General features: G+C 36.5%; 2 protein-coding genes across 5 annotated transcripts; both read right to left on the minus strand.

Annotated features, from left to right (window-relative positions):
* Positions 1 to 663: 663 nt before the first annotated feature.
* On the minus strand, positions 664 to 7,731 carry LOC114760943 (serine/threonine protein phosphatase 2A 59 kDa regulatory subunit B' gamma isoform-like). Its single transcript, XM_028950258.1, is given in 3 exon segments — positions 664 to 1,143; positions 1,146 to 1,466; positions 5,986 to 7,731. Coding segments are annotated over 3 exon segments (1,665 nt in total). The 5' UTR covers positions 7,231 to 7,731; the 3' UTR covers positions 664 to 1,044.
* A 2,092-nt stretch (positions 7,732 to 9,823) lies between these two features.
* Positions 9,824 to 14,179, minus strand: LOC114760928 (increased DNA methylation 3-like). 4 transcript variants are annotated; one of them, XM_028950237.1, is made up of 3 exons: positions 13,876 to 14,179; positions 10,970 to 11,924; positions 9,824 to 10,449 (listed from the first exon to the last, which is right to left on the minus strand). In XM_028950237.1, the coding sequence occupies exons 2-3, from the start codon at positions 11,922 to 11,924 to the stop codon at positions 10,211 to 10,213; spliced, it is 1,194 nt and encodes a 397-aa protein (XP_028806070.1). In that variant the 5' UTR covers positions 13,876 to 14,179; the 3' UTR covers positions 9,824 to 10,210. The 4 variants fall into 4 exon arrangements, with proteins under 4 accessions (XP_028806070.1, XP_028806068.1, XP_028806069.1 ...); XM_028950235.1 differs by having other exon boundaries at positions 10,970 to 12,012; positions 13,876 to 14,178; XM_028950236.1 differs by lacking the exon at positions 13,876 to 14,179 and adding an exon at positions 13,547 to 13,565 and having other exon boundaries at positions 10,970 to 12,012.
* Positions 14,180 to 14,645: the final 466 nt, after the last annotated feature.

Genomic DNA, 14,645 nt, shown 5'->3' on the forward strand with positions numbered 1-14,645 from the left:
ATACATGGTTTGCGATCCATGTCACGAGGGGCCTGATTTTTTTCACATCAGGAATTAACACAAACTAGAAACCTCTTTATCCGGCCTTGAGACCAATTTATACCAGAGTGTTACCATGCCTACCGCCCCAGTCAATTCAGCCGAAAACCTAAGACTGGACACCCCCATTAACATGAACGCCAAGACACAATAAAACTCCATGCATCGAGACTCTCTGTTTCTGGTTTTTGTTTTTTTCCGTCAAAATAATTTTATAAAATTACTTTTCAAAAAAAAAAAATCGGCTTGGATAATTATTCTAAAAAATTAAATAAACATACTAAGACTGGAAGTTAAAACTTTAATGAGAGCTTAAGTCCTCCAATTGGGGGGGGGAGCTATAAGAAATAAGGGTTTTTTAATTTCCTCAAACGAAAAATAAGAAACGCAAAAACAAAAACAAAACAATTTGACATTGTTTTGGTTTTTTAGTTTTAAAAGAACAGATTTTTTTTGTCTTTAAAAACACCTAACTAAAAAAACATTACCAAACATGTTTTTTATTTTTTTAGGTTTTTAAAAACCAAAAGTTGTTTTCAAAATAAGAAAACAAAGGCATAATTTACACTATTAGCATGAGTCTGGAAACAACGGACTGGCATGGAGAATAAACAGACACATATATCAGGACACGCTTTAGGCTTCCTTATGAGTTCCACGCGAATGAGTACATGAGAGAATGAAACCTTCACCTGCAAAGGCTGCGACGCAATGGAATCACCTTCAATATTACAGAGAGGATAAAATAAGGAAAATGATTGCTTTATGTATCACTGCGCAATGCCAGAACTAGAACTCTAAACAAGCACTGCCAATTATAAATCAGATCCTTTATGGTACATATTATACAACCCATGGATGAAGAGCATAAAGGAAGGAGCCGAGAGCCCGGGTGATGAGGAGAGCCCTCCTTCACAAGACTCATTCCCAGCTTTCTCCAGCAAAATTATACATGCTAGATACTAACTGGATGCATTTACTTTAGTTCTTCATCTCATCATGTGGTCAGGTCTTGCAATTTGCATCCCCAGTACCTCTTAACTTCCAGTAGTTGCTCATTGCTTTGCACTTGAAGTGATGGTAACAGAAGACGCAAACCTTGAAACCAGGACGGCCTCATTACTGACAACCTTAGCCGCTGCTACATCTTCTAGTTTCTTCCATATGGATTCTCTCTTGTCCTGTTTTTCCCTCTCCTTGATTTCATCTTGTTGGAATTTCACCAAGCACTCGTCAAAAAGCGCCTGATCAGCATCTGAGAATATTTTTCTCACGTTAAGGGTCAAGCTCTGAACTGCTTGGTTCCAATGGCCCCGTGTATTTTTCTCCAAAGCGGGGAAGATTATAGGTAGTATCACCTGGCTGTTTTGCGTAATCAAATTCCTGATATGATCATTGTTCCATAGAAACAAAGCCCGTTCGGCTACCTGCCAGCAGAACCAAGTCAATATCAAATCAAATGTCAATGTACAACTCCCAAGTGAATTTAAATTGCTTCTCAGCATTTTCCAACTATAAGTAAAAGAAGATGCATAAAAAGAAGTGAAATTTGCAGTTCGCATATCAAATCAGCAAGTAACTCAGAACCCAAAAATGTAAACTTCTTTGTCATTCCCATGCAAATTTCACTTCGAAACAAGAATGACAGAAATTGAGTAGAAAAAAACACACCACAACTTATTTTCTTCAAGTGAATCAGGTCATTCATCATAGAGCATTTGAATTTCAATTATAATACATAGAAAAATAGAAAATAAGATCTTCTCCCCAGTTATGATGGGAACCGAACAATACTCCAAAAACGAAACAAAGTACAACATTAATGTTAACCCCCCCAGAAGGGGGGGAAAAAACAAAGGCAAAGCACTGCAGTAGCAGAGAAGCCTTTACACAAACAAGAAAATATGAAGAAAGATACAGTTCTAGATCTTTGAGATGCTAGCTATCTCCCAAAGCCATTGCATAAGTCTTCCCATAACCACTGCCCACATCTTTCAGTCCTTACAAACAGAATGACACGTACTCTTCTCACAACCAACCTTTCCCTTACTCCCACTCTATTCAAGGGTCCATTGTTACCGAGCCTTCAAAGCTTTGCCATATGAAAAGTAGAAGTTGGGATCAAACCAGTGGCTTCTTTTCAATAGGACCTTGTACTTGCTTCCCAAGGTACCAACCAAGCATTTCTTAAATCCACATCGGGTTCCCCAACTTCAACAAAAAGGTAAACGTAGCACAGTTTCAATTTCCAGTCATTTCATCGTCTTCACACCATTCAGTTCACTGCTAAATTGAGTTTGAATGAGCTAATGAACCACTGCATCATCTAGTCCACTTTCTGACAGAATTTTCCGCGAAAAAATGAAATTAGTATACATCCCAAATAAGATCGTTTAGAAACTGAACCGTTAGATCAGCATCTAAATTCAGGACAACCAAGGTGGATATCATGCCTTAAGATTTCCCCATATATCGACAGACTATTTCTCAACAATCAAAACTAGCGCTGAAAATAATTTCTATTGTTCAATCCAAAACCCACCTGTAGCTAAACAGGTAAAACATTCCCTGCAAATGCAGACACTTGGATTACTCCTTCTGGTGCTATATATAAGTTACAAGTAACTGAATTACGTAAATCCAAAAGTTGGTTAAAATGGATTAAAAGCAATAAATATGTAGAAATCGAAACCCCCCCCCCCAAATTATACCCTTATTTATGAAAAGGGTGATTGAGAGAGAGAATGAACGGGAAAAGAGATGAGAGAGAATTAATGAGGGGGGAAGATTAGAAAGACGTAATTAATTGAGGGTAAAATTGGAAAGAATGAATTAAATTTTCAGAGAAATGAATTAAATACAAAGTGTAATTAATATAAAGGACCAGCTTTACTAAAAACATTGAACTTATACTTAGAACCAGAGGGAGGATAATCTTAAAAGTAACATATTTAGGCATTTGGATAAAACAATACTTATGTTGAATTCCTTGGAAAACGGAAATTCCCTGCCAATAGCTTCCTGCATTATTTGTTGCCATTACAAGCTTCTTATGCTGGCAAAATACCATCCATCCTCAAGAGAATATTCCTTAATGATCCCTACCTCTTTATTTGGTTAATTGCCCGCTTGAATTACCTAAAGTTATCATGAAGGGCCACCACAATCAGATGGTGGCAAATTGATTGAATTACTGCCTCTGGCCTGTAACCACCTTTGCTTTTAATAATTTTCCAGTAAAACCACTAATTCTTATTTTCTTAATTGCAACCTCCATTCCTCTCAAATTTCCAAATCATGAGCTTTCGAAACTTTAATAAGCTGGAAACACCATACATGCATTTGCAGGTTTAGATACAGGATTGATTAGCTAATTGGGCAAAGCTACTGTTGTACGGTACTCCCTAATAAGGCCCCAAAATAAGCATTTCAAAAATGGAATTCTTCCCCACTTAATTCACCAAAACTGGTGCAAGATCCATCTGCCCCCCCTCCTTCTTCCATCAACGACTGATGTCCTCAACTCTTGCCCCTACTCTCTCCTCCTAGCTATTTAGAGTCATACAAGTAGAATCCATCTGGATATTTTGATACTGACATTGCAATAACCTCTTCCTTCAACTTTTCTTCTGATTGTTCCTGACAAGGAAATAAATCAACCAAAGCTTCTAGAAATGGCGTGTTCCTCAATTTGGTCATACCTTTTTTTTAGACTTCTCTTCAACTACATGTAAGAATTCAGATCTTCTTTAGCTTCCAGTTCAGCTGAGAATCCAATCATGGACGAAGGATAATGTTTATTCTCTGGTAGGTTCGTCCTCTATTTACCCACTCTTTTCACTTCCTGCCATACATTTGGACGTGGATGCAGCATTAATGGTTGGTCTCTGGTAGGTTCCTTTTCCACGTAGCTAGCATTGTATACTATGGAGTACCCTTCATAGTTTCCTTTGTCTCTTCCAAGTCCCTTCTACAGTTCATCTCTTGGTTCTTGTCCTCCATCAAGAACCTAACGACACTCCAAGAACGATATGAAAATATAATGGAATTAACATGACAAAAATCCAGGCAAATCACCAATGACAGATGCCTTTACATAAACATGACAAAATATGAAGAAAATATTATACAATGCTAGCTATCTCTCAAATCCACTCCATGACTTTCCCATGGAGTTATTAAGCCTTTGAGAGGCCAAATCTTCCTGTCCTTATAAGCCTTCCTCATAACAGAATGGCCTAAACTGAAACTCACTCAAATATTGACATGACCCCTCCTTGATTATCCAACTAAATCTGCTTGAAAGCTTCATTTCAAGGAACCCAAAGGAGTTGTAAAGGTAAATGCCTACTTGTTCCTTAATTTTTCTCCAGTTTGTCAGACCAAACAAAAATCTTCAATAATTGCATACGCCCAAAAAAACCTCTCCCTTTTCTCTTCTCAAACCAATTATGGATACCTCCAAATTTCATGAACAAATACCTTGCTCATAATAATTTTCAAGATTCACATCGTCCTCATGGCCAAATAGCATAACCTAAGATTACAAGTCCGCAAACTTCTAAAGAAGATCGCACATGAAAGTAGTTCGTGAAATTATATGCTGTCTCTGCGAAATTGTATCCCATCCTGCCATGGAGTAGTAGAACTTGAAGAATATTACCTAATGCTGCCACGGGTCTGGTTTAGTGTGGCACTCACCACAGCAGAATATAGAAAAGTGAATGCGAGCTTGACTATTTTCTATGAGAAAACCACTGCAATAGGGTCAACGGTCAAACTTCTCCAAGAATAATAAATTTACACAACTCACCCACAAGACTCGGAAATTGATACTGTAGATCACCAGAGTTACATAAGCCTAAGCAAATAGACATAGTTCCTTACCATTTCATGGTATACTACAACCTCAGTATTGACAGGCACACGGGCATATCAGAGTGGAAATACTAGTTTTTCAACCTATTAATACAGCAATCAGTTGATTTTTGTTCTCAGTAACACGATCATGAAGTACTAGGTTCCAGAACCAACATGAGCCTTACAAAGAAAGAATAACCGCTATTTTCTGAATATCCAAATAAAATCACACCAAATCAAGAGAAAAGACTTTGCTGGACCTCTCAAGTCTTGATAAGTAACAGGTCAGTTGTGTTAAATCTATCAAATACCACAATCCAAGTATGCTTCCATGTATAGAGTCAAGGCTGCTGCTGCCAAACCAAGCCAAGTATGCTTCCTCTTTGATCTATAAGATTCCCAAAGACGCAACTAACAAACAAGGAGATAACATTGTAAAGTGAAATACCTGCACATACTAAGCCAGTAAGCCTGATTCAAAGTTGAAAGGACAGGGAAAGTTTTTTCTTTTTCTTTTTTTTTTTTTAAAAAAAAAAAGAAAAGAAAAGAAAAGAAAAAAAGACGAAGCTGAAACATACTCCAGGTATTTTGTGAAAAAGACATAGGTATGGAAACAGCTTCATTGTGACCAGCAATAAAAGCTGCTAACGCACATGCCTTCTACTCTTCATCTATCCCACATATTATCCCCATCATATTCTCATGCTCCAGAATACAGCGAAGAAACAGAAGGAGTCCAAAACAAGTTGGCTGTGAAGCCAAATACATGTACACATTGATTTTGGGTTCGATATGCGCTTGGGTGGGAAGAAAAGAATAATAAGCTCAAGTGCTCAACAACAGGATGAAAGGCCACACAAGAAATTCTCCAAATATTTCCATTTCCCAGAAAATGCTGAAAACCAGCAAATTCTCATGCTCCAAAAAGTAGACAAGAGGTTGTCCCACCTTTAGCTGTGCAAAGCATGCAATCACAAAGAAAAAGGTAGAGAAGACAAAGTAACGGAACTAAAATAAATCGAGCCACAACGATGATTCGTACTAGAAGTGCTAATTACGAAGTGGGAAGGAAAGTAAAAACAATACCTGAAAATGTAAGCTGTTGAGGCATCTACCAATCTGACGGAATAATGGAACCACACAACGCTGAAATTCTGCTGGCTGGGTGGCCTCTAAGACTTCCTCCAATTCACCGAGGAACATAACTTCCTTTGAGCTATTAGTCACCGGCCAATACTTCAAAAGTCCCCTAATCACAGTATCAGCTAACTTGACATCTTTCTCAACAAACTGAGTAATGCAATATGAAAGCTGCTGATGATACATCGATACACACTTGGGCTTGTGAAGGGGAATCAAGGCACGGACAAGAAATAACTTATGCTCTTCCTTCAAAGGCAGAGCAAATCCATTAATTATGCTGCCCAATATCTCTAGCAACTCTGCGATTCCATTGTGTTTCTCTGTCTCAAATATGAACCGATAAAAGATATTGTTTATCGCTTTTCTAATGAATGGCCGATGCACCATGAACTTTCCATAAATACGGTGGAGAACAGTCTTCAGGTAGTCCCTCTCTCTCTGGTCCTCGGAGTCAAATAAGTCAAGCAATCTCAACACAAATGAATGATCAATGTATCTTTTAGCAAGTTTTGCATCAGTCTCTGGTGAAGATACAAATCTAAAAAGAAATTCATACACGATTTGCAGATGTGACCAAGCTGGTTCCAAAGCAGGTTCTTCCTCCTCAACATCATACAGATCTGCTACCTTACTGTCATGATTGGGAGATGGTAAAGTTCGAAATAAATTGGCTGCCACCATCCTTGTGATCTCCTGCATTGCTATGTCATTAAACTTCGAAGATACAGAGGAAAGATACTCAACAAGCTCAAGCAAAGTTTGCCGCTTGATGTCCTTCTCTTTAAGATTTTTAGCAGGATCACTAAAATCAAATACAACACAACAAATGTTCAACTTTTTAAGGAACAAATTTTGTTTTTCTGAGTTAGGAACATCACGAAAGCTTGGCAATGCCTCATAAACTCCAGGAGCCGTTACAGAACCCACTTGCGTCGTAGAAGCTGCAGCTGATTTCTTAGGATGATTTGTTTTATTTGAACTCGTTGCGAGAATCCCATTACCTGGCCGCAACCCGTCCGAAGGAGAATTTGAAGATTTTGAAGAAGCTGAATTGGATTTCAAGGCACTATTGGAATTGGACCCAAACGAAGAGTTCACAGACAATGCACCATTAACCCCTCCATCACCGTTCGAATCACTGTGGGATGACTTTGGGGCCTTGCGTTTCCCGAATATCTGCTTTATCATATCTAGAACACCCAACACCAGAAAACCCCAATCCTGATCTTCTACAACCAAATGAAAGCTTCTTCTACCTTGAAAAGGCTTACAATAATTATCATCATCACAATAACCGATCAAGTCACATCAATGAAAGCATACCCAGCCACTGTAATCAGAGACCAACATGGACATATATCCAAAAACAGGCAAAAGTCCTCCTCATGAAATTTAGAGGATTCTCAGTGCACGGAGCAGACGGCGAAAATTCGACGGTATTAGCGAGAGAGAAGCACTTACAATGACGGTACAATTGATAAGATCTCAAGAAAATCGAAGAGAAGAGACCGGAAATCACAGAGAAGGCCCCAAAAAAAAAACCCTAAGGAAAGAAAGAAACTCTGCGTGCTCCTAAATTTGATTAGCACAACAGCGAAGTAGTAACAGAAACGAATAGAATAAATACAAGATGAGAAGGAAAAAAGGAAAAAGCGGAAAAAAGCCGAGCTTTTTGAATTGAAATCCCAAGTCCACGCTCGCCTGGTGAAAAGGGGCGAGGGAAAAGACTTGAGCTTTTTGCTTGTTTATGTGAAAAATCATGGATGTGTTGAGTGGAAGCCAAACATTATGGTAAATGGGACCCAAGAGGCATCATCACGGAGCGTAAACGAAATAGTCCGCATTATCTTAATCCTGTGGATTTCAAGGGGTTGACTGTGTCGGATTGATATGGTCAATTTTGATCTTCCCCTGACCCTATCAAAGATTAGCCATGCGTACAGAAGCGCATCTTGCCATTTAAAATATGTTAATCACTCATATTTAAAATAGCTTATAAGTAGTTTTTCAATCGTAATTTACAGAATACGAAATAAGTATATAAGAAGAGTTTTATTTCAACTTATATAAAACATGTTTATAAATGACTAAGTCACTAAAATATTGTTGTGGGATAAAGCTAAAATATTGCTTCTATTTTTAAAATATACACTCAACAAAACAGAAGAACATCTAATATTAGATTTGATGCTAGCAATAGGAGTGACTTTGCTGGAGAAAAAAAAAAAATCGGAGAGGTGTAAATACCAAGTACCGACGGAAGTTCAAAGAATTTCAATGGCTAAAACATTACGGAATTTTAGTATTTAGGAATAAAAGTAAAATTATATTTTTATATAAAATGACTAAAATGCTTTTATTTTATTAAAATAAGGTCAACGACAGTGAGTAATTGAAGCTCCAACTCTAATGTGAGCTACCAACTACTAGAGAATATTTATTTTAAATATGTAATATCTGAACTCTTAAATTAGTTAAAACGCAATTCCTAATCCCTTTCTATTTGATAAATTAACCCTACATGACGGAAGAGTTTGACGACTCTCATAAAAGAAAATGCTGCTGTGTCTTCCAAATAAGTTTCACGTAGCTGGGATCTCGCTTTGTTGAGCTTCGCTAAAAAGACTGTATAGTCGATGCCAAAAGATGGAAGAAGAGAGAGAGAGAGAACGGGAATAACGAACAGAAGTGATGGAGTTAAGAGATAGGAGAAGAAAGGTATTTTGTGAGCACTTATGATGATTATATATTCATGGTTTCTACTTTCAGAAGCAAGGAATGGTGAGGGAAGGATTTATAATGGAAATTCTAAGCTCAGATATATTCAATAAGATCAAGAATATAAAAGGGAAGCAACATATCTCTACTCAAAAGATATTAGAAAACAGAGAATAAGAGTGGCAGAAGAGAAGAGGAGATCCAGTCAGGCAGTCACAATGTTAGTGTAACTAGTTAGGGAGAAGAGGACGCAAGAGAAGAGAGGAGACTTCACATAATTCATTGCACATCCTTGACAATGGCAAAAATGACTTTTACTTTATATGATTTTTACAAATATAAGTTAGGATTGATTTATGCTTCAGCTGACTTTTATAAAAATCAGTTTGATAAATTAGAACTTATTTAGGCGGATAATAAAAAAGTAAATTTGGACTAAAATAATTTGACAAAGAACATGAATTTTAAAACGACTTCTAAACTCATATGTAATATAATGATACACATAAGTATTTTAGAGAAATCATATAACATATAATATAACTAAGTAATTTATTTAACTTTCTTAATCTGTTCAAATAGTATATCATATAAATTAAAATAATTACATTTTTAGTTAACTTTTTATTTGTATAAAAAATGAGAGAATAACAGAAAAAGAAGCTGAAAATTACAAATCCTAAATCAGATTTAGTATCACAACTTTATTTAGTATTGACAATTCTAAATTTACAAATAACAACAAATTTTTGTTGATATTCTTTATTTGGCATTTACAAAATTCCAACTTTTTTTTTTTGGTCATTGTCCCTAAAAAAATCAGATTTATTGTTTCTTTTCCTCCCCGTGACTAACTGAAGTCGCTCGAGATTTTAACTTTTGCTTCAACATGGCTTTTTCCTAGAAGCTCATTTATTTCCCTTTTGATTCCAAACATCACTTCATCCTGCAAATGAGACAATGACACGCGTACATTTTCTAAGGCATGTTTCAGCCTCTCAACATTACTGACATTTTATTATGATGTCAATCTTACAAATGAATGCCAACTTTAAGGTATTTCATGTAATGGCTTACTTTTCCATATAGTATTGGCAAGAGCCCTAAATTCTGATTTCCAACATTAAGCTACTCTGATTACATATTATTGATTACCACCACAAAGCTAGGTCAGGTTAGGTACACTGCAAGTGTTTCTTGGCACCAAGCATATTAAATCATCAAGGACAAACTCCTTTAGGGATGAGATAGGCTAAAATGAAATCATGACTTCAACTGGCTAGATCATGGCGAGCCCTTTATAATTACAGAGAGAAGTCACTGCATCATCATTTTAAAATGAGGAACAGCCAGAGTCAATCCTAGATTCTGCCTAAAATATGAAAAATCTGAATTCTGAGTTCTGAGCTGTAGGATTACTCTGGAAAGTCAGCTACTAAACTCAGGCCAGTTACTTCTGCTTGATAACAACTGCTTCAAATATGCCATCAGACCTAAAGTTAAGTGCCAAAAGTCTTGGATCAACAGGTCCCGGAAGACTAAAAGAAAGGGTGAACGGTCCAGGAGGGCATAAGTGCTGGATTTTCATCTGGAAAACACGTGAGTTTTTCTTTATAGTTCTTCCACCACTTAACAAACCTTGGATATGAACCCTCCCATCGGATTCAACCTCACAATTGAACTGACTAGCTACAAAGTAAATTGAAAGTTGAAAAACTAATCAAAATGAATGTATGAGTCAACTGCTTAAGGATACACACAAAATCATGATTGAATACACGTGTTGGAATGGATAGTTGTAATAAGCAAAATTAAAAGTGCATAACAACTGATCTTCACTTACAGTTTACTAACATGTGTTCTCTATAGCCGCTGCTAAGAATTCTGAGATTCATAACCACTCACAGGTTCTCAACAAAATGAGTTCATTCATGATATAACAAAACACTTAAATGAGGCCCTACAAAATTAGAGGCTGCGTACTATTGACATGGATGCCCTTTGGCAGAAAATTAAGAAAACATGGCCTCCTTTTTTTTTGGCCAAAGCCTCCTGTATTAATATCTTCCGAACTAAGGAGTATCTTCTGTTCATCAATCTTGGAAAAGCAGCTTTCCGGAAAATAAATGAAGGGCAACAAAAGACGAGAGAAGGAAAGATCAATAATAGATGAAGACATTGTGTGTGTGAGAGGGAGGGAGGGAGATACCGTGATCTTTCATCACCCCAGGTAACGAAACTCGGAAGAGATATGCGACTTTGCTGATACCAATATCCACAACACCAACAGGTGGGCCTAATAATCCTCTTCTGGCTGTCCCGGCTAAATGAAGAGAAGCATCTATATCACAATCTTCTGCGTCCGGAATACGAAGAACGGGCATCAACGTAGGTCCATTGGATTTGCAAACCCTCTTGGAAGGATCTCTCTTGCCATGCTGTTTTATAGGAAATACACCAGGATATTCTGTTATTGACGGAGAATCAAGAATACACTTCTGCTTGTGCTTTTGTTGAAACTGAGGGCATTCCTCATTTGAAATAGTTGTCTGATCTTTGTTGACGTGCTTATGTTCAACTTCCTTGCCTGCTTGAGAACCAAGTTGCGCATGTAGACATGCATTTATATCAATCTTCAAACTATTCACACCAGTCAAATATCTGAATCTCTTAATATCCTCCTGTTTCATGTATGACGCAACTGGATCAATGATTAAAACAACCCCTTTAACAATTCTGAAGCTATCAGGGTACCATATCTGTTCATGAAGATTCAAAGGAAAAATACTTGTGAACTGCTGACACTCCTCTACTGACCCACAACTAGGCAATGATAACTCTCCCTTTAGATACATATGCAGCAAATTTCTCTCTAACACTTGGTCAGGTTGAGCATCTCTCAGGACAAAATAATATAATCTCTCCAGCAGAGAGATGCTAACATATGAAGGTCCCAGAGCACTCAAAGTATATGGTGGCAAACCTGCCCCTAGTCTTTGAGCTGCTGAACATCTAGGCTCATCAGACTTGACATCAGGTCCCAAATAAGTACTCATGATGAAGTTGAGAAGAAATTCAGCATCACTAATCAATGGTTTGACAGATCTCCTATGGTAAGTCTTTCCATTCAAACCCAAGTCAAACTGACTATTCTGTGCACTCATCTGTTCAAAAATATAAATCCAGCTTTCATAACTAATCTCTTCTGGAAAACAGTGAGAATGCTCAGTGCAATAGGTATCAGTAATTTGCCTACATCAAGCAAAATTCATATAGATGAATTATCAGGGTTACCTTGCAATGAATGAAAAGTATGACAATAAGAGGAAAGCCAGTTGTTCAATACTTTTGCATACCAAGGGGTCTGAGCTTATAAAGTAAAAGAGTCATGTATGACCAACCATTCGAATTCAGATCATAGCACTACTCTTGTCACACTCCAAAAATTTAGGTATAACTGGCCCAAAATATGAGAGAACCCACTACCCTTAAGCCTTGCATAAATAAAATTCATCATTTGCATTTTATAGACAAACTCACAATACAAAATATAAAGTTTTGATACATTTCATATAAACAGTCACAAGCTATTTATAGAAATTTCAGCGACATCTTCTCCATAAATGGGACCTCCCAAAACTTCTACAATATCATGCTCAACAACAATTCAACATAAGGAGCTCTGCTCCATGCTAACACATCCATGCTAACACATATACAATGTTAAATGAAGGCAAGGAACCTAACTATAGCTTACATGGGGCACCTAAAACAGGATTTTCAATCCAAATTTAAAGGAACAAAAATAAAAGAGGAATACTAGTATTATAGTTACAAAATTTAAAAAAAAGACAGGGGTACGTACTTCATAACCCAAATAATTTCATGTGAACATTTATATCATATATAGACTAATTGCATGACGATTAAATTTAGCTTCTAAACTACAATGATGTAAAACAGTTAAGCGATATAGATAATTAAATAAGGAAAGGCCACAAACGACCTTCAGATACGGTGTTGATTCCGACTTATATTCACTCCTTGACCCTCTAAAGTCCAAAACAAAATCACTGTAATTCCTTCTTCAAACTTTATAAAACCATAATCTTCCATTTAGTTAAAAGACATCCACTTACTTCATATTCACTATCTCGTAACTAATCTTAACATTCTACCTTAAATTCATGTTCCATAAATCTTTTAACTATAGCCTCCAACAACTTCAGAATCACAACCAAAACCCACAACATAGGATAATTTAGAGAACCAAAAATTTTTTACTTCAACAATCCACGTATAAAATGCCACATTGATTTTGTTCAATAATTCGCATAATTATTGTGTGTGTGAGTTTGTATATAAATAAAATATCCATGTTTCTCCAAATTTCAATATAGAAAAATAAATAACTCTTCTACTATAAATTATTCAATGCTGTCACCAATAATTTCCATTCCTCAATTCCATAAAGTTCCATTCAAGGACATTTCATCCGGCACTTTGCAATTTCCATGCACCCCAAGACTAAGATAAGAATAAACAAATTTAATCACTGAAATTTCCCAATAATATTCTTTCCAACATCATTACGAAGTTATAAAGTTTCCAAATTTTATTTTTAGCAAGATTTAAATAATAGTCAACCCAAAATAAAATCTAAATTTTTATCCAACATCAAAACTCCGCCTATATAATATAACCGGTCCCAAACCCAGATAATCGAGGTGGGTTGTGTTAGGCTCTCAACAACAGCCAACTTAAAAATCTGTCGAATCTTGCAAACCTGAATCAAAACATTATGTAGAAACACGTCCATAAAAGCCTCTTTCTTTTCAACCGTTTTATCAAACGCCCATTGTGCAGTCAATCTGACAAACTTCAAGAATATTTCTCTTAAAATCACAGCCCCAGACTTCATACATTCAAACTATAAATCCAATTCCATATAATCACCAAACCTTGCAACAGAAACCAAGCAAAATTGGAAGAAAACCACAATTTCCCAATCCACATACACGACGGAACCGGGGGGGGGGGAGCAGGACGCAACAGTCCGCACCAAACATATATGGCAGCATTCTTGAGGGAAAAAACACAGAGATTTGGACATACCCTGAAGAAAGGAACACGGCAGCGTCGAGAAACAGGAAGAAGAAGAGAAGCTCGAGATCCCACACAACGCTCCGCAACAGCGGCGAAACAGAAATCAGCAACGAGGAAGAAGGAAAGGAGAAGATTAGGTGCGATCACTCCCTCAACAATGGCAGAAGAGCAGTGAGGAATGAAGGGCTCTGCTTTTCGAATTCCCCGTTTTGCAGATGAAGCTCTAAAGCTCCGCGGTCGAGACTCGACACTGTCAGGACTCACTGCTCTGCACCAACAAAGGATGCGTGACGGCGAAGGGTCGGCTTCACCAGACACCCGGCTCAAAAATACGCCTTTCCTTTAACCAAAAAAAAAAAAATCTCATCTCTCAAAATAAATTTAATTCTTAAATATGATATTTATTTTATTTTATTTTCTTTAATTTACTCTTTAGTCCTAAAAACCATTCTATTTTTTTTGCCATTAAAAACCATTATATTTTTTAAAGGTATTGTTAGAACTTCAACTAAATTAGATTTAAGGGTTTAATTTAAAATATGACAATTTTAACTATTTTAGATATTTAGTATTATCAAGAAATGTTTAATTTTAATTTACTTGCTATTTTTTAATCATTAATTATTGTTTTGAATTTAATTTTATAATTTTAAAATAATCTATTATTGATTTCTATTTATTTTTAGGGTTAGATTTAAACTTATGAATAATACATAAACATATATGCTTTCTCCATTTTATAATTTGATTAAATAGTAGACTGGCATAACATAACACAA

The sequence above is a fragment of the Neltuma alba genome, unplaced genomic scaffold (genome assembly GCF_004799145.2).
Source record: "Neltuma alba isolate B1F8T4 unplaced genomic scaffold, ASM479914v2 tig00011052_pilon, whole genome shotgun sequence".
NCBI lineage: Eukaryota > Viridiplantae > Streptophyta > Magnoliopsida > Fabales > Fabaceae > Neltuma > Neltuma alba.